The 19,148-nt window shown below is 43.8% G+C and overlaps 2 protein-coding genes across 4 annotated transcripts; both read right to left on the bottom strand.

Annotated features, from left to right (window-relative positions):
- Position 1: 1 nt before the first annotated feature.
- DDX55 (DEAD-box helicase 55) lies at positions 2–8,926 on the bottom strand. Of its 2 annotated transcripts, none has more exons than XM_068163549.1 (14): positions 8,815–8,926; positions 8,390–8,440; positions 8,216–8,302; positions 7,604–7,695; positions 7,430–7,492; positions 6,612–6,761; positions 5,966–6,155; positions 5,349–5,431; positions 4,380–4,511; positions 3,311–3,403; positions 2,407–2,521; positions 1,576–1,744; positions 912–1,204; positions 2–430 (listed from the first exon to the last, which is right to left on the bottom strand). In XM_068163549.1, the coding sequence occupies exons 1-14, from the start codon at positions 8,920–8,922 to the stop codon at positions 275–277; spliced, it is 1,782 nt and encodes a 593-aa protein (XP_068019650.1). In that variant the 5' UTR covers positions 8,923–8,926; the 3' UTR covers positions 2–274. The 2 variants fall into 2 exon arrangements, with proteins under 2 accessions (XP_068019650.1, XP_068019651.1); XM_068163550.1 differs by lacking the exon at positions 8,815–8,926 and adding an exon at positions 8,526–8,580.
- Positions 8,927–10,050: 1,124 nt separating this feature from the next.
- On the bottom strand, positions 10,051–16,475 carry TMED2 (transmembrane p24 trafficking protein 2). Of its 2 annotated transcripts, XM_068163547.1 has the most exons (5): positions 16,235–16,475; positions 14,640–14,832; positions 14,204–14,224; positions 12,214–12,321; positions 10,051–11,217 (listed from the first exon to the last, which is right to left on the bottom strand). In XM_068163547.1, the coding sequence occupies exons 1-5, from the start codon at positions 16,412–16,414 to the stop codon at positions 11,093–11,095; spliced, it is 627 nt and encodes a 208-aa protein (XP_068019648.1). In that variant the 5' UTR covers positions 16,415–16,475; the 3' UTR covers positions 10,051–11,092. The 2 variants fall into 2 exon arrangements, with proteins under 2 accessions (XP_068019648.1, XP_068019649.1); XM_068163548.1 differs by lacking the exon at positions 14,204–14,224 and having other exon boundaries at positions 16,235–16,472.
- Positions 16,476–19,148: the final 2,673 nt, after the last annotated feature.

Genomic DNA, 19,148 nt, shown 5'->3' with positions numbered 1-19,148 from the left:
CTTCTGAGGTACACTGTGACTTACTGACATGGGGTCTGTCCCTGGGAACGAGACCATGCATAGGGCTGCTAAGGGGAAGCTGCAGATCCTGCCATACCACACAAGAATGGTGCTCTTAGGTTGTCTGCATGTCTCCATGAACAACAGGTCTCTCTATGAAGAAATTAAATTGGTTCTGTTCTCTGCAACATTATTTTGTTACAAAAATACAATTTTATTGAAACAAGGAGTATTTTAATGTGAAAGTGTTAGAATAACTGTCAGCCTTCAGACTCTATAAGTCAGCAACAGTTTCTGGTTTGAGTCTACTCTGGTTGCCTGTTACTCTCTTCTCAAACTCTTCTTCACTAATTTTTCCTTTTTTTAATCTTTTCAAGAGTCTTGTGTCATTCAGCAACTCTTCCATGTCCTCATCTTCAATGTCAGAGCCCTGTTGTCAGGTGAAAAACAACAAATTAAACACAACATCATCAGGTTTTCATTCTAGACAGCTGAACACAAGAGAAGCTTACAACACAGATTTTGCCACAAGTATCCAAACAGGAAATAAAAGTCCATTTTCATCTAGAAAATAATCTAACTCTCTGTTGCACATGTTGAGACTTGAGAAAAAAAAAAATCAAGTGCTGTCCACCATCATGCCATACTGCTGTACCTCTGAGAAATCAAAATCCCTGCTACCAATGCTGGCAGCGTGGCTGACTGGCATCAGCGTGCTGAGAAGTTATTTTAAGGTTTGGCTTTAAAAAGCTGCTCTGCAATTTTGTTAAGCTTTGCCTACCAAGGTCCTAACACATTAATTTACAGATGTTACTTCCAACAAATTCAAACTCCATGGCTCTCTGCCATTTGAGAGCAGGTTCCTACACTACAGTAATCACATGCAGTTTAATAAAGCAGGCACAGTTTACCTCTTCATGCTTCCTTTTAGCTGTTACTTTCTTTTTCTTCTCCCTTTTGGCTTTCTGCTTTGACCAGGCTTTGTTTTTTATGAACTTCTTTTTTCCCCCGTTTTCTTCTCTTTCTTTTCTTTGTTGTTCTAATTGCTTTTGTCTCTGTTTTTCTCTATTTTTATCCTTAAATGAAATGGAGTCTGTATTAACAGTGACTGGAGTAAAGTCTGGAAAACACTTCCCTCGTAGTTCTGGCATCTTTGGCATTTTTAACAGCGCAAAACCTTTGGCAAGGCTAGCAAAGTCCAGATCTATGGGGATAAAGATTTGAAAGTCAGTTTCCTGCTGGATGAAAAGTTCATTTCACTAAGTCACAAAAAACTATCTTCTTGTATCGCCCAGGCTCTGTATTTATTACTAGTGACAACACAAAATCACTTTTATGTATGCTTGTATCAGTTTGGTCAAACTCCCTAATTAAACATTTTCTCTTGAAAATAGTGAGAAATGAGTTGCGTGGAAAAAAAAACAGTTTTGTCACAATCTGATGCTACAGAAAGTAAATTTGAGATGAGAAACCCAGCAGTTGAAGCTTGTGGACAAGAACACTGTTGTTTTTCCACAAGCAAATACTGTCTTCTGAAAAGAAGAGCAGGAGCTGGCAGGCCCTGCTGGGAATTACCTTTTACTCGGAAGATGAGATTACATTCGTGTTTGGCATAGGCCTGGATGTAAGACACAAAAGCTTTCATCCCCTTCTCAAACACTGCCCTGTCAGCTAGGGCCATAGCCTTCAGTTTTGGAAGAAGATCTAACACATCTGTCTGTGGTTTCATTTCCTGCATGGGACACTGAAAAACAGGCAAGAAATACAAAACCAAAGGAAAAGTTCAGCTGAACAATTTCAAACACACACTTCATCCCCAGGTAATCTTGAACAAGGTTTGAGCCCTTTTTCTCCTACTTGTTCATTTCTACACTCCAGGTCACTACTCAGCCCTGATATCCTAGCCCAGCAGAAGACTCCACAGACTACAGCTTGGGAGAGGGGCAACATCATCATGTGCCTCATCAAGTTATGTTTTCATTAGTAGGGCTCTGGAGAATAGATACGATTAACTCCAAAAATGCAGGACCAGGCATAGGAAATTATCAGAGTTAAAGAGCACAGAGCGTGCAGTGTGTAAATTGGTGGTGGAGTTGGGAGTAAGAGCACAGACCAGTGTTGCCCTTCTGGAAAAGTTCAGTCTACACATCCTTAGAAGTGAAAAACCTTTCCTTAATCGATGCATCACATATTCCTACTACAAACTCAGCAGACAGCGCTGGGAGCCATTGAGTTCCAACAGCTGATTACTAAGCAGCTCTTGCCTTTTTTCAATTGTGCACCTCTGATAAAACCTTCCCTGTGCATATGGCCTTAAACTCTACAAATTCTGATGTCAAAACTCCCCATCAGTAAGCCTGTCCCCTTGCCTTTCCCTGCTTTGGGGTAGAATAAAAGCCCACTAACCTTTTGGTTGATTGAAAGGAAATTAATGTAAGCCTCTTCCATGGGAAGCAAAAACACAAGCGCGCTGCCCACATTACCAATCCGTGCTGTCCGGCCACACCGATGCACAAAGGCACTGGAACAGAACACAGAGCTCACTTAACAGGAAATGCTCAGCCTGATCACAGAAGTATCAGGCAGCACAAAAGCAGATCTTGTGGAATGGAAAATACAAAAGTACCATGTACTTTTGAAATAACCACCAGGAATCAATGAAATGCCATACATGCAGTAGTCCCACTTAATTATTAAAGCTGTGTGCTACAGCAAGGGGTATCTGGTTAGGGGTGAACCTGAAGCAGAATTATCACAGTAGAAATTAAAATACAAATGTGCCATTCATGTAAGCTTGCAGTGGACCCTTCCTTGGAAAGTTCTGTCCCCACTCTCATCTCTGTTCTCACTCACCCTCTCATTATTTCTTTGACCTTCTCACACAACGCCTTACCCCAGAGGGTCTCTTCACACAGATCTAAGTAGCAATCACCTATTTGGCTTATGCACTGATAACACAAAGAGATTTCAATCCACAGCAGTCACAACAAAACAGCAGGGTTTCAGCCTCCTTTAGTTTGTGTTTCCACTCAGATTAACTTCCAGGCAGTGATTCAACACGTTTTCAGCAGTGTGTGTTCCAATTTAGAATAGAATAGAATAGACCAGGTTGGAAGAGACCTTCAAGATCATCACATCCAACCTATCAACCAATCCAAACCACCTAATCAATTAAACCATGGCACCAAGCACCCCATCAAGTCTCCTCCTGAACACCTCTAATGATGGTGACTCCACCACCTCCTCGGTGGTTACTGCACAGTGCAGTAACATGACGATGAGCACAGGTTCTCGAGCTCTGAAGTCATACCTTGCACTGCTAGGTGGGTCATACTGCAAAACCCAGTGTACTTCTGGAATGTCTATGCCACGGGCCATCACATCAGTGCAAACTAAAATGCCACTAGAGGAAGAAAAAGTGTATTTTAGTTAAAAGGTTGAGACGAGCCAGTGTGTCCCCCCAGCTGTGTGTTCTGCATCTACACTGCAGAATGGGGAACAAAATGTTTTAAAACATTGGGGTTTTGCAAAGAAACAAAATACTTAAGGTAATTGAAGCTTCCACCAACTACAATTTTGCACAGTATTCTAACATTATGAAAAGGAATGTGATTTACATTACTTGACAATGAAAAATCAATCCCTTATCACAGGTTCTACTTTTAAATCACCACTGCATCCACCAGAGTTGAACTTAATACTATACTTATTTTATTACATGACTGAAGAGACCAAGTTTTAGCATGCTGTTTGAAACAACTGTTCTTACAGTCTGCTGGCAATTGTTTCTCTTACACTATCAAATGCTAAAATTCAGGTTCCATGCAGTAAACATCTGAGCTAGACAAGGAAAGAGTCTCTTAACACCCTGAAAATCTGACAATTACAATGCTGTATAACCAAATCCTTGTTCATCTACTAATCAAACACCACCCTGGGTTTCCCTGGGCTACCTGTAAGGACAAGGTTATTTTCACTACCAGGTCCCTATCAGTGAGATTTAAACATCAAGGCTAATGGCTGTAGCATGTAACTATAATATGCCCAGATTAAACAGCAGCACCAATAGCAACTGCAACAATGGACTTCATGATGTCTACATCTGGCCAGCAAGCAGCACAAATTTTAGAGGGTCCTAGGCTGCAGGGTATCCTAAATCCCTGTCTCTGCACCTTTGATGCTGCCACATGGCTGGACATACTCATACTTTGAGCATCTGAAGGTAGTTTGTGTTATTTCAATACATTCAGAACCAGCTAGCAGCATCTTTCTCAGCACAAACAATGCCATGGCTGCACAGTGCAGTGACAGAAGAATACTGTCAGACAGAATTACACATCCCTCCATATTTCTGCTTCTGCCTATCCCTCTGTTCTTACCCTGGGAGCTTCCGAAACTCCGTGAAGATCTTGTTACGCTTGTGTTTCATTTTCCCATGAATGCTCATGATTTTCACTTGTTTAATTAAGGATTCCAAAGCCTTCCCATAGTATTCTACACAGGCACATGTGCTGTTGTGGTAAAAACAGACATAAAAACAAAAAAATGATGTTGCATTTTTTATCTGGTTTAGATAGTCAAACTAGAGTGGTCCAAGACCTTTCCCAAATATACACCTGTGCCTATTTTTATTTAAACCCCAGAATCCCAGCACAGTGGGTGTTGGAAGTGACCTCTGGAGTCATCTAGTCCAACACCTCTGCTAAAGTAGTGTCACCCAGAGTAGGCTGCACAGGATCACAATGTCCAGGTGGCTTTGGAACCTGTCCAGAAAGGGAGACTCCAACACCTCCCTGGGCAGCCGGCACCTTCACAGGAAAGTTTCTCCTTATGTTTAGGTGGAACTTCCTGGGTTCATTTGTGCCCACTGCCCCTTGTCCTATCACTGGGCACCACTGAAAAGAGTCTGGCCCCATCTTTTTGACCCCCTCCCTTCAATTATTTATATGCATTGAGCAGATCTCTCAGGCTGCTCTTCTCCAAGCTAAACAGCCCCAGGCCTCTCAGCCTTTCCCCTCACAGAGATGCTCCAGGACCCTCAGCATCTTCCCAGCCTCCACTGGACTCTCTCCAGTAGTTCCTTGTCTCTCTTGAACAGGAGAGTCCAGAACTGTACATCATCTGTAATACCTTACTCTACTAAACAAAACATGTTCTATGTGCATTCTTTAAGTTCAACACAATCCTGGTAGGAAGCAATACTCGGTCTCTCTTTAGGCACCACATTCTACACATACGATTCAAACGACTCACTTTCAAAACAGCTGTGTGCTTTGTCACAGGGCACAGCTTTGGAATTTAAAAAATGAAACACCACACTGTCCACAATGAAACACAAACAGAACTACCTGAAAAAGACTAGATGCTTTTCCTGTTTGTGCTGTCGAAGAAAATGCACCAGCTGATTGAACTTCTCATCCGCTTTGCAGATCTATGCAATGCAAAAGAAAAACAAAGTAAGCAAATGGACTTGATACAAAGTGATCTGCCCACTTCTTCTTTCAGTGTGCACTGAACAGCACCTATGATACCGATCATTCTCCCACAGTTCATCATGTGCAACACCACTCTTTGATGCATCTTAGTTTAATTAAAAACAAATACTTTAACTTCCAGTCTTCCCATCCCCTGCCACTATCCTCCTCCCTCACTTTCCCAGGTTCCCCTCTGCCATTTCTCTGAAATTGCCAAAGTTTTGTCACAAGCAGGACAAGGAGCCACAGCACTGCAGCTTGTTTAGGGTTGCAACTCCTGGCCAGCCAAACAAAACTCACAGGGCTGCCAATTCTGGTCTTTTTCCTTAGCTCAGTTACTGAGCTTTAGAGAACCTGCAAGAGCTTTAATTTTTGAGACTTGGTTCCTCTATTAACATGGCCCTAACTGGTCAAGACTTAGAAACTTACTGATAGAACCAGGGAAGAAAGACAGAGAACAAGAAGCTATCATAAAGCACAGAGGTTCACACCATATAATAGTTCTCCAGGCGTGTTGGGGTTTTCTGTGTGTTGCTTGCAGCCACTCCCTTCTCCTTCACCGAGATGCGGACAGGATTCCGGAGACCAGCTCTCACCAGGTTCTCCACCTCCTGAGTCTGAGTTGCTGAGAAGAGCCCTGTCCGTCTCTGCTTGGGCAAAAAGTCCAGAATGGCATTTAAACTGCAAGTAAGCACATGTAAAACATAACTGTCCCAAAACTTCCCTCAGAAAGAAGTTTAATCACTGGCAGTAAGATTTTACAAACAAAATAGTTTTTATTATCAAGCGCCAATCTCCTGTTAAGTGATTATATTAGCTGTGACAGCAAGACACAAGGGACATCAAAGCTGGGTTCAACTGTTTTAAGTCATTCTGATGAGTAAATGTCAAACATTAACACAGCATGTGTTAATACACATCAGGAAAAAGCTCTGTATTCAACAAGGATACACTTTTCCTTATTCTCTTCCCCTCCTAGCAATTGTTTCATGCAGTCTACAGAGCAAAGAGAGGTAAAAGAACAAAACAGAACAATTCTAACTTTAGAGGTCATTGTAGGCCATGCTCACTCACACCAATCAGGCACAAACTCATTTACCACTGCAAAAGTGTTACTAGAACTTATTATTCAAATACCTTGCTTCAAAGCCCATATCTAGAAGCCTGTCTGCTTCATCTAAAACCAACACATCAAGAGATTTCACACAAGTTGCCAGGTCCAGCCCATCTGCTTTTCTTCTGAACAGATCTTCCAAGCGACCTGGTGTAGCTACAATGATGTTCCCCCTGTTTGTGAATAAGACACACAGTGAGTTTGTAACATGGCAAGGTAAAGCCCTTGGAGGAGCTGCAGACACCATCACAGCACAAATCTGCATGCAAGCTGATTACATTCCTCAATAAAACAGAGTTTGCCACTTCCAACTGTATTCCCACTTCAGTGCCTCTCAGGCACTATGCTGATGGGACAAAACATCCTCAGGTGAAAGGATACCATTTGTGATAATAAAAGCAGAGAATAAACCATCTGCTATCAGCTGGAAGAAATATTTGGTAGCTCCATGCAAAAGCCAGGGGCAGATATGATTGTTTCAAGACTTTATGATCAGTATCAGCACCAAACAGTTCCAGAGAACTATTCATAAGCAGGCTCTCAATCTCACTAGAGCCTACTGTGAGTACATTTACAAAAAAGAAGGAACTGAAACATTGTGGAGACTTTTTCAGCTCTCTGTGCTGCATGCCATTCTTCACCCAAACAGCATGTAAATGGCAGCAATGTTACACAAGATCCTTCCCTACTGTCCTGTGGCATTAATCCACCATTTCCTCACCGCACTCCCTAACATATTCATGCAGTACCACCAAAGTTTAGAGCCAGCCCTAATTATAAAACCCCAAGGACATGGAGAAAATAGACAAGGCATTGGTAAAAATGGGTAACAAGAACTCACCCATGTTCCTTAAACTTTTCAACATCTTCCATGGGATTCCTTCCACCAATTAGAAGAATCTGACTAAAACAATAAAACAAGATTTAGGTCATCTTTTAAGTTTTGCTATCTTATCAGTGACAGAAATACAAATTAAAAGGAACTATGTTTGTGACAAGCCTGAAGTTCACCCACCTAAACTTGGGGAAGTGTTTTGTGAAATGTGACAGCACCTCTTCAATTTGAATAGCTAATTCTCTCGTTGGAGTGATAATTATAGCTCCAACCTGTAAGGGGAAAACAAAAGGAATTTTATTAACAGACCAAATGAAAGATTTGGGGAAAATTCTCCCTACAAGCTAAGCAAATATGAGCCATGTTTATGATGCTAATTTTAGATAAAACATTTCCACAAAGACTACAAAATAACAGGACAGAGGTGCAGAATATCTATTCTCAAAGAGCAGTACTTAATAATGACATTTAACAGCAACAACAGTGCAAGTTCTCTGTACATTAAAACATATCCAAAGCCAATGGGTGCCAAAAGGCACTCAAAGACTCCTGTTTGCAATACATCAGTGGGTCTGGTACATTTCTCAAACAGCTCAGACCCTGTTTTGACCAAATAAGACACTATATCTAAGTGTAAATAAAGCACCTAAATTATTTATTCAGTATTAAACAGTTTATCATCACTGTTATACCAAAGAGCTGAGCAGACACTCATTCTATGTGTATGCAATTTTCCTTATTGGCACTTTTTCTGAAGTCCTCCAATCCACAGAACAGCAGAACTTCTCTTACCTGCATTTTCTTCAATTTTTCTTCTCTTCTGAGAAGAATTTCCAGTATGGGAATTACAAATGCTAAGGTTTTGCCACTGCCTGTTACCTGTGAGAATGGAAAGAGAGTCAGTCCTCCCTCAGCTCCAGAGAGACACCAAAGTAGCAATGAACTCCAGCAAGAAAAGGCACTCACCGCCTCTGCGGCCACATCCTTGTTATTCATGAAAAGGGGAATGGTGGCAGACTGGGAAAAGAGAAACATCGCATGAACAGTTGAAAGGCAATGGTGGAAGTAAATCTCACAGAGGCTGAATTCCCCCAGGACATACCAAAGCTCTCTGTAAACGTTCCCGCAGCAGAGACAGGGACAGAAGAGCCATGGGTTTCGACTTCCTTCGCTGCTATTGAATCCCGTAACCGCTCTGACCTGCGGCCTCGGGGCTACGACCGAGCCTACCGACACCGCCAGCGCCCTCCTTCCTCAGGCCAGCACGGACGGCCAGCTGGCGCTGCCAGCACCGCCCGCCACTCTTCTTCCTCAGGCCCTAACCTCCCCGCCGTATCCTCTCCCTCCCCGGGACAGCCGCGGGCCTGTGGCCGCTCCCCGCGGCCCCTCACCTGCACTGGTGTCATGCGGGCGAAGCCGAGCTCCCGCAGCGCCTGCAGCACACCCGGGCTCAGCGCCACAGGCAGCGACTGCCAGCTCCCTTCAGTCACCGCCTCCATCTTGGACGGGTGTCTCAGCCGGGTCCGCCGCCCGGCCTCACGCGAGGCCGCCCTCGGGGCCCGTGCGGAAACAGGGGCCGCAGCACTTTGGTTCCGGCCTCGGCATTGCTGCCACCATCCGCCTCCACTAGGGTTTTACCTCCTCCTCGAGAAAACTAAACCACCTTTTGGATACAACTGAAAAATAGCGGGTTTATGGAAAGTAGCCTACCAGAGTATCTTCTCTTTTCACTGCACATAAATATCTAATGCACGGGGGGCAAGAGGATGGGGACAGATGTGTCAGTGGTATGCCAAGACAGTATGAAGGGCAATAGGCACAAACTGGAATCTAGGAGGCTCCCTCTGAACAGGAAGAGAAACTGGTTTCCTGTGAGGGTGCTGAAGCCCTGGAGTAGGCTGCCCAAAAAGGTTGTGGAGACTCCTCTGGAGAGATTGAAAACCCACCTGGACACTGATCCTAGGCAACCTGCTGTGGGTGACCCTGCTTCAGCAGAAAGCTGGGCTAGATGATCTCCAGGGGTCCCTTCCACCCCCACCACACTGGCATTTTATGACAGTGAAGTACTTCTGTGGGTCATACATAACATTGCAAGAGCTGTCCCAAAACTGAGCAGCAATGCTGCAGGGTTAGAAGCACCCAAAATTTCTTCTACCTGCCCCTAAAGTGGAAAGGAAGTCTGATTGATTCCTGTATCTTTATTACAAAGCTTTGAGTGCTCCTTAAAGCATCACAGTAAACATTTGTAAAAAAAAAAAAGGGGGGGGGGGGGGAAGAAACACCACCTTTTTTAAAGAATTTGTTTATTTATCGAACCTGGGTCATATTTAGATTCACAAGCAATTTTTAAATGTACATCTTAGAATTCAATTTTAAGTGTTTTACACAAAAATATTGGCACACAACAGTTGCAGTAAGGTGTAAGAGCCACCTTCCTGAAGAACTGCTGCAAGTGTTTGCCCAAGGTTGAAAAACCTTTACCTGGAACATGAAAACCTGTAACAAATCTTAAATTAATTGTACAAAACTGTTGTGTGTTACTTGTAGAGGCTCCCCCCTGGAAAAGACCCCACCCCACCCCAAAAATGATTACAACTAATGTACATCAGTCACAACATAATCCTGGCTCAGCACCCACATCAGACGCTTCTTTAATTTTTTAAACCAATCATCAGATACTGAGGAAAGGAACTTTGTACAAAAACAAATCTACATGTGCCTGAAAAAAAGAAACCGCGCTGGTATTCAGCATTATGCTCGTTATGATCAGGTAACGGCAGAGACTGCCACCGAACTTAAATACAAGGGCTGCATAGCATCGCAAGAAACCCCCAGATTCATTAACCCTTTGGCATCAGGAGTCCAGGTTTCCTGAGCACTAATTGCGTTCTGCAGCAGCGCCAACAGTCTGAGCTTTGGACCTGCAGAAACCAAAGGGTTAACTACGGTTTGCAAGACACTGCACACAATTGGCTCCGATAGAAAACCTGTGAAAGACTAAAAACATTCAGTGATGAGGAGAAAACGTATTTTCATATCAACCGGTTAATTCAAAAGAGCTTTGGGAATAAGTTGATGTAGTTAGGAGAGTTACTGAAGACTTCCTTTTAAATAGCAACTAGGCGTGAGTACTAGAGTGGAAGTGGTCAGCTGTCTTCTGTTCGTTATCAGCATAAAGTTCCAATCACTTCTCCTTGGCAGTTTACATAAGTGAAGAAGGGACTATTTCCATTTTTTTAACACCTACTGCAGGGTTAAAGATGTCAAAATTGCAAACAGTCATATGTTAGGGCTTTGTACCGTTTCCCTAGCTAGAACTGCAAGTACTTATGAAAACAGGGGGGAAAAAAACACGTTAGAAGAGACATCAACATTGCTTGTTACTACAGCTGAGTTACAGCATCTGCAGTTTGCTTGGACCTCGCTTAGCATACAGACTAGGCAGATTTAAGTGAAAAAAAGTTATGCCAATTAAGTGACAAGATTTCAGCACAGCTTTTGCTACAGAAGATATATAAAAACAATTCATTTTTTTTAACTAGGAAGGAACAGAAGCAAATAAGTTTTACAGTTCAGTAAAGAGGGTTCAGAAACTAAATGACTTTTTTTTTTTTGTGACCAGGATGTTTGGTAGACAGTGAACTGAAATCCGGGACCAGAAAAGCATTCTTAAACCACCCTTCGGACTTCAAAAAACCTCTTCAGATAGTAGATTTGTCCCAGTGTCATGGCAACTAGTACAAGAGCTTCAAAGAATGACCAAAGAACCACTCTGCTGTTTGTGTTGTCATTAACTGTTGGGGGAAAGAAAAAAAGAAAAGCAGAAGTAAGGAACAAAGCATTTGAAACAAACTGGAAACAAACTGTCACTGGAACTGGAGCACTGCACATCCACTACTGATATGTGTATCATGTCATCACAACAGACTCTGCAGCCCTAGAGAGGAAATTTAAGAACTGAGAGGGAAGTTTTTTCTTAACACCTTGAACTGTGCTGTGCAAGATGTTTTCATTTCAACTTTGGACACATACTGCAGCTCGCTCTCTATTCTGCCCACCTTCAAAGATGCCAGACAGACAGAAGCTGTTTGCTTTTTCAAGCAATGGTTGTGTATTATGGACTCCAAGTCAAGTGAAGAGTTTCTAAAGGTTCATCAGCTTTGTTTTGAATGATTGAGCATTTTCTTAAATAAGACCATTAGCAACAGAAGTCCTAAACCTGGAGATATTCATAGGTTCAAAAAATTGAGGAGCCAGTGCTTTAGTATAATGCATTTTCACATTAAGAGTATTTGCCCTTTACTCCCCCTGGCCTTCCCCTGAGGCACCATTTGACACTCTCTGTCACACCCTAAGCTGTATTTCAGAAAGCAAGGGCCATGACTGGAGAGTTAATCCTATTCTCTACTTGGAAGTAACAGCAACTCTGCAATATTTCAATTAAAGGTTTTTTAAAGCTCTATTATTAAGCCACACCCACTTCAAGGATGAGGAAATAGCTCTGTTCCTGGGAACCACATCATTACTGATATCCTCATGAATGTGCCAAAGCAATACAGAATTTACACCAATTAAGCAGAGATTATTTTGCACAGCAATATTCATTGCATGAGGAGAGCCAATTTAAAGACGACTGCAAGCACCAACTACATTCTTTATTTTACAGGGAGCTCCATCAGAACTTGTTCTCAATTTTTTGTTTGTAACTGGGAATAGCTTCCATTGCCTTGTATTTTAAATCACATTAAATTCATGAGAGGGGAGAAAGCATTTAAGTTGAAGGCACATACTTGCTCTATGTATTCTTTCACGAACTTCCATGTACTCCTGTTCATGCTTTACAGCTGTCATGGCCACTGCTAGCTCATTGATCATCTCTTCTAGCTTGTTCTGATGAGCTGTGGAATAATTTCAGAAACATAAGAAAGTCTGTTATTGACTCAAAACATGTATTTTCACAGTTTACCAGTGGTTAGATTTAATTTCCTGTCGCAGAAGTTCTGAAAAATGCAGCCTGTAAAGCTGAAAACTCTCTAGCCTCACAGCCAAGTCAAGTTTAGTTTTCACAGCACCACTTTTCCTAAGACATCCCCATGGTTTGTAATAAGTGGTAAAACATTCTCTACACCCAACTAGAAGGCAGAAGACACAAAATTCAGAGTCAGCACAGACCACTTATTTCCAGCACGGGCACACTTCTCCAGAAAAACAGAATGTGACAACAGGTGAGCTCAGTAACACACTCTAGTATCTACTTGCTGGTATTGTCCAGTGTATTTCAAGCAAATTATCTTAACATCACAGCCTTCCCCAGTTGTTAAGATTGCAAAAATAGAATGACTGAGAATTTAGCTTAAGATCATGATGCTGGCAAAATGAGATCACTTTCTGAAGCAACATTTCACATCTTGTGATCCTCCTGTTTAGCTGAAGCACAGCATTCAGCAGAAACAATGCCAAAGGGGGCTGGCAGAAGGCAGGAACTGGCTTCAGGTTCTGGGATGTTGGGAAAGCATAAAAGGAAGAAAATACCAACCTAGTGACAGTAAACTAACTTGAGAGAGTTCAGCAACTGAAAGGACCAAGCACCTAAGATTTAGTTGTGTGTCAATCACAGGATCTTTTAAATATATTTATGCTCAAAGAACTATCCACTTATGAATGTATAACTTACACAAGTGATTTCCAAAGTTTTCTAGCAACAAAAGAAGTTCAAGTTATCATTCCAAAGAAACACTCTGGGCAATCAGCTCTCTTAAGTCACAAAACCTAAGACATTTTCTACTGAAGGGATGTTCTTGACTTTGAAGCTATCTTTTAATTTATAAACTGTTTCAGATGACATTCTGAAAATAAAGCTATTCAAAATATACACCCTAAGGGGAACAGTCAAATAGGAAACCAGAGGCTAACACTCAAGACAGTTAACTGACATCTGAATAGTTGTGTAAGCCACACACACTTTGCTAATACTGTAAATCCCTTATTTTTATGGGCAACTGGCCACTGCAGTTTATTAGTAAGAGAAGAAATTACAGTTGCAGGGAGTGTTTAAACACACTCCAGAAAAAAATACACCCAAGAACAACTGTTTGCCTTACAAATTTAAAGCTACACCAAGATTTACAGCAGATACATTGAGACTCAATGAAAGATTTAAATGAGTCCTTAAGAAAAATCGTTAGAACTTGTTACTTGTGATACTTAATGCACACACTTATTTACTTGTCAAAATGGAAACCAGGAATTGATTGCCTTTCTAGCTAGTTAGTGATTTCTAAATAAAACTTTGTAACTTGCTAACCAACACATTCATTTCTTTCACAGCAAATGACAAGTTTTTTTTTTCCCCCCCTTTGTAACATTACTGGTAGCTCACAACTTAAAAGCTTATTACTTCCCAAAGCCTTTGGTTATTCAAGACCCATTTTCAGCAATAAAAAGAAACACCAGCTAAAACATCCAGTAATCTTGGATATTCAGTGTTTTAATTTCACCTAAAACTCCCAATTAAGCCTTCTGCTAGCCACAAATAACCACCTGAAGATAAATTGTCACAGACAGTTCAAGGACTTGATCCCAAGAGCTGCTAAGGGTATGAACCTCTTGATGGAAGCTTGCAGGTGCTCAGCATTGCTCAGAATCAGACCTTTTATGTAGTTTATTAAAAAGACATTCTCATGCTACAAACAAATGTTACAGAGCAAACGTTAGCTGTTAGTGAATAAACATATGCAAAAGACAAGATGCTAATGAGCTTTCAAAAAGCAGTACACATACCATCCCAGGTATCTCCACCACCTAGAGAAAAGTGTAAGAGATGAACACAAGTACAGGACAAAAGACTGCAGATAAAATAGTAAATTACATGGCTAAAAGAAGATTTCTATATTAGCACATTTATCCAAGGGCTCAACTAATGCAGGGAGTAGTCTACGTACTGCTGAGCACACTAGAAATTGGACAATGAAACCAATGAACAGACTAAAGGATGAAAGCATTAGTTTCTGCAGATGGCCAAGTGATTCCCTGGTGATTTTGCATTAAACTGTGTAATGAGCTCTAAAAACATCCTTATCCCTTTTAGCTGTGCAAGAGAACAGCTACTTAGCCTGAGGACACAGGGATTCTGAGAATCGTAGTCATGTCTAAGGCATGCATGCAGGAAGAAAAGCTCCTGAGATGGAGTCCATATCTTTCCAAAAGTTTTCCTCACCTTCTGTCTCCATGTCTTGCCCCTTTGGAGCTTCCCCGATATCAATAGTGAACATCACTATCTTGGGAGTCATGGTGGACATTCTGTTGCTAAAGCAAAACTTGTAAGTTCCATCCATGTGGGCAGCAAACGTGTATTTTCCACTGGACTCTCGATCACCTTTATAAATTCCTTTATTATCAGGGCCTGTAATCTGGGTGGGGAAAACAAAACATCATGCACTTTCTTTAAAACACAGCGAGTTTAAACACCCCATTACAACGCTGCACGCGTACTGTGAACTTACCCAGTCAGAATTACCGGTATCACCTGTAATCTGACTGGCTTAGCATTCTTCATACACAACTGGAAAGCAGTGGTGCATTTTTCTGCACAGAAATCCTTTTATTTTTAAAAAACAAATTACCAAAAAGCTTCTGGGTAAAGAAATCCACACAAAAGCCTCTCTTACTAACCAAGATTACCGGCCTTCCATATTCCAGATAAGAAAGAGTCATGAACAAACAAGCCACAAGCTATTGACAGTCCTGGCTATTACTCAAATTAACAACTGCAGAGGAAATCTTATCTCTGCTGCTTGAAGGAAAACAAACACTAAAAAAAAATTAAATTAAAATTGGAAAAAACCACCACATTCTCCTGCATGCCAACACTACCTCAGACACACAGCTGTGCATTGCTGCAGCTGCCGTTTCAACTGGACCAATGGCTCAAGTACTGAGTGCTAAGGATCACTGTGGTCCCAAGGCTCCTGTCCCACTAGGCCAAAGTGCTGCTGAGTTTCCACTAGTGACATGTGAATGGGAATTTAGAGCTCCCCGACTGTGCCCTGCCTCAAGAGCACTGTACAACTTTAAACTCTCACATTCACTCTCAGTAACGCTTCTCTCGTGGCTAAGCTATCCCAAGAAAACGACTATCTGCTTTCCAGCAAAATGAAAGAAAACCTTATTTATTATTCTGCCACTAATTCAACGTCTCAAAGACAAAAAGGACTTGCCTACAACTTTCAAAATGGTAATCCACCTGATTAAAACAAACACTTTTTGATTCAAGGAGAGGGACATTTAATCTCAGGGTAAGCAACACGCTTCTGTAAAGAACAACCCCGTTCGTTCTTCCTGACAAACAGTGTATTACGACAGGACTATATCAGGCAGAACAACAATGAAAATCTGTAGAGCACGGCTCTGAAAGCAGGAAGACTTCCATCTGCAGCAACAGAAGCGGCCTTACGAAATGCAACCCCCAAGAGAGGCACCTCGTCCTCTCAGAAATGCCCACGCCGCCACGCAAGGCCCAGTCCAGCCGGGCAGAGACCCGCTACCCAGCAGCAAGCCTGCAGGGAGCCCCCTCGACGAGACGGGACCGTCCCAAAGTAGCCAAAGGTTATCAGCACGCTCGAGCCAGTGTTCGCCCCCTCGTCTCCACAGGGCACCGCCACCGCTGCCCGCCCGGGAGCTCCCGGCAGGGCCCAGCCACGGGGCAGCTCCGTGATGGCGGGGCAGAACGCAGCAGCCCTCCTCTCAGCGCGGCAGCCCTCATCTCAGCGCGGCCCAAGGTCAGCCCACCACGTCAGTGCCGTCCCGCCTCACCTCCACATCGATGTCTAGAAAGCCCCCCTCCGCCACCTCGAAGATGAGCCCCATCTTTGTGCCGGACGGCACCCGCTCCAGGAAGCACTCCTCAGCGTGCGCGTCGATGCTGACGAAGTAGGCAGCAGCCGGAGCCGCCAGCGCGGCCAGCAGCGCCAGCACCGCCCGCACCGGCGACATGGCGGAGCCCAGCGGGAAGGGGCACCGAGCGGCGGGCCAGCAGCAAAAGGGGAGGGGGGACTTCCGTCTAGCGCTACGCCCCTTCCGGGGCACGGGGCCGCCGCTCATAGGCCGCCACAACCCCACTGCCACGTACAGCCTGTGCTACGGTGGCCACGGAGGGACTATTCAGAACGGGACCGCCTAAACCTTGGGGAGGGAACCGCGCGGTGCAGGAGGCGGGGCTCCCATTCAGGATAAGCCAATGAGCACGGAGCAGGGTCAGAACCGCCGTGGAGGAAAGCCAATGAGGATGAGGCGGGGAGAGGTGTCCTGTCAGGAAGAGCGGCTCTCGGAACGGCATTGGGTGAGGCATCAGAGGGGCGTTTTTCAGCAACCTGAGAGCGATGGCGGGAGCAGCTTAAGCGCTAGGAGTCAACCTTCCTATGCCTGAAGTCCCTGTTACGATTATTCGTCCTTTCCCCTCTTCTGTTTTTGTTTCTAGTAAGGGACACCTGATCTGATCTCTCCAGACAAGTTTTCTGTCTGATGTATAACAAGGTCTCTGCAAGCAGAACCCACATAATACATATAAAACATTTCTCACCCAAGGTGCCTCTAAAGACAGAAATTGCAGTCAAGGTGCAGAGAGGAAGTAGCACATCAGGCACTACGGTGCTTTCAACTCCAATCTCCTTGTCCTACCTCCTGTTGAGACTTCTTCCATTTCTCATTTCCTCTCTAGCACAGGGATTAGGTACCCATGAACTTTTTAATTTCATAAACCACCAGTGCTTTGACTTCCCTTTTAAACTGCTGTGCCTTCTTGGAGCTCTCTAAGCCAGATTCAACCATCTGGTAACTCCCTGTAATGTAACAACATGAGCTAGAGCAGGACCTCTGTGCCAGAACTGCACTGTGATGAACTACAGACTCAACCCAGGAAGACAACTGCTAGTCATAGAGCAGGACAGCTGGGAACTTAAAGCACTGCCCCCAGGCTCGAACTGCCTCACACAAACCACCTCATTTCACTAAGCCCCAGCAATGTTCTTTGCAATAATAGAGCTCAGCAAGGCTGCCTGCCTCTATTTCCCAGGTCCCACACATCTCACCTCATAGAATGATTTGGGTTGGAAGGGACCTTAAAGATCATCTGTTTCCAATCCCCCTGCAGGGACACCTTCCACTCGACCAGGTAGCTCAAGAGTAATTAAAAAAAAAACCAAACAAAAGAACAAAAGGAAGAAAGCCTTGTCTTTCTGGTGAGGGGTTGGTGTCCTCTGATGGAAAGGGAGCACACTGTTGGTGACCCAGTGTAAGGGGGCGGGGGTGGGGGGGGGGGAACAACACAACTTATGGCACTCATCACCAAGACAAGAATAAGATGATTGTGCTCACCCAGTCAAAGGGGTAAAGGCAGGGAAGTGAAAAGAGCTTAACCAGACACAGGAATGCTCTCAGCCTTTTATGCAAGACCCTGTGCTTAGGGACAGCCCCATCAGATTCAATCCTCTTTAAAAAATGAAGTGGCTTTGCTCCAAAACCTTGCTGTGTGTTCACTTGGAGACAAGCCTTGAAAGCTTCTCTAACAGCTTTTAAGAAGTATACAGAAACCTGCCAATAGCTGCAAATGGCCTGCTCCTGATGCCCTCCCCTGAGAGGCAGGGTACTGCTGCTGTCAGAAGTACGATACTAAAGCAGCTACACTGAAAGGTCTGTCAATATCCCAGAGCTTGCTGTGCAGGGGTTTATGACATGCCTATAAAAACTCACTCCAGGCTGAAGCAGGGCAAGCAAGGTCCCCATGCTCCTCAACTAGGGAAGCATTGTTTTGTTGTTTGGAGGGAAGAGGTAATGTCTATGAGACAAGATACTGAAGACAAAAGCAGAGGTAATCAACTGGGGATAAAAATAAAGATTTTAGAGGGAAAAAATAGAGTTTATTGAAGAGAGAGAGCAATGACATGGGAGGGAAGAGCTGAGGAAAGATGAAGGAGGAAAAGATGATGTTTTGGAAGGAAACGGTGAGGTGATTTTGAGCAGGCAGAAGTGACTTGAAGTCTGGAATTCCAAACGGAAACTGTAGGGCAGACAATTAAAATGTTGGAAATAAAAGCTGAGGTAATTCAAGGCAGAGATAAATCATATTTTGAAGGGAAAATGTAACTTAATGATTTAGGGAGAATGAGACGAGGGTGGAAGAAGTACTCAAGGTGTGTCATGGTGTTTGCCTCTTGGCCACCTGTTGAAGGCCCTTGGTGTCCTGAGGCCCCTCTGGCCTCCATGCAGCCCTGGCAGGGCCAAATCTGACACTCTGCTCTCCTGCTCTGGGGTAAGGATGGCAGCCCCACCAGTGGCTGCCCAGAGCTTGCTCCTTCTCCTGGGAAAGGGGAGAGGGGTGGACCCCCCTTGTCTTTGTGTGCCTGAGTGTCCTTGTCCTTTAGGTCCCTTTGAAAAGCTTAGGCTTCCCAGAAGGGGAAGAGGGGCTCTGGGCAGTAACAGAGGAGTTTCTTTGGGGTCCTTGAGCAGAGTGGGAACTCAGCTTGATCTTCCTTTTATTCAAAGGACAAAGAGAAGCCACTTAGTCATATTGCAGCAAGGTAACCCACCCATAGTTCAGGGCCTGGGTCTTTGCCTTCATGTCAGCCTGTCCTGTTGGCACCCTGCCAGCTTAACAGCCCTGTACTTGGGGCCTGTGTGAAGAGTTGTGGACCTCTCTGTCCCTCTCTGTCCCCAGGAGCAGCCTGAGTCC

The sequence above is a fragment of the Melanerpes formicivorus genome, unplaced genomic scaffold, assembly GCF_026170545.1.
Source record: "Melanerpes formicivorus ecotype bairdi unplaced genomic scaffold, bMelFor1.0.p_v2 SCAF_72, whole genome shotgun sequence".
NCBI classification, from domain to species: domain Eukaryota; kingdom Metazoa; phylum Chordata; class Aves; order Piciformes; family Picidae; genus Melanerpes; species Melanerpes formicivorus.
Note: the sequence above shows the minus strand (reverse complement) of the source record. Positions and strands in the feature narration are given on the sequence as shown.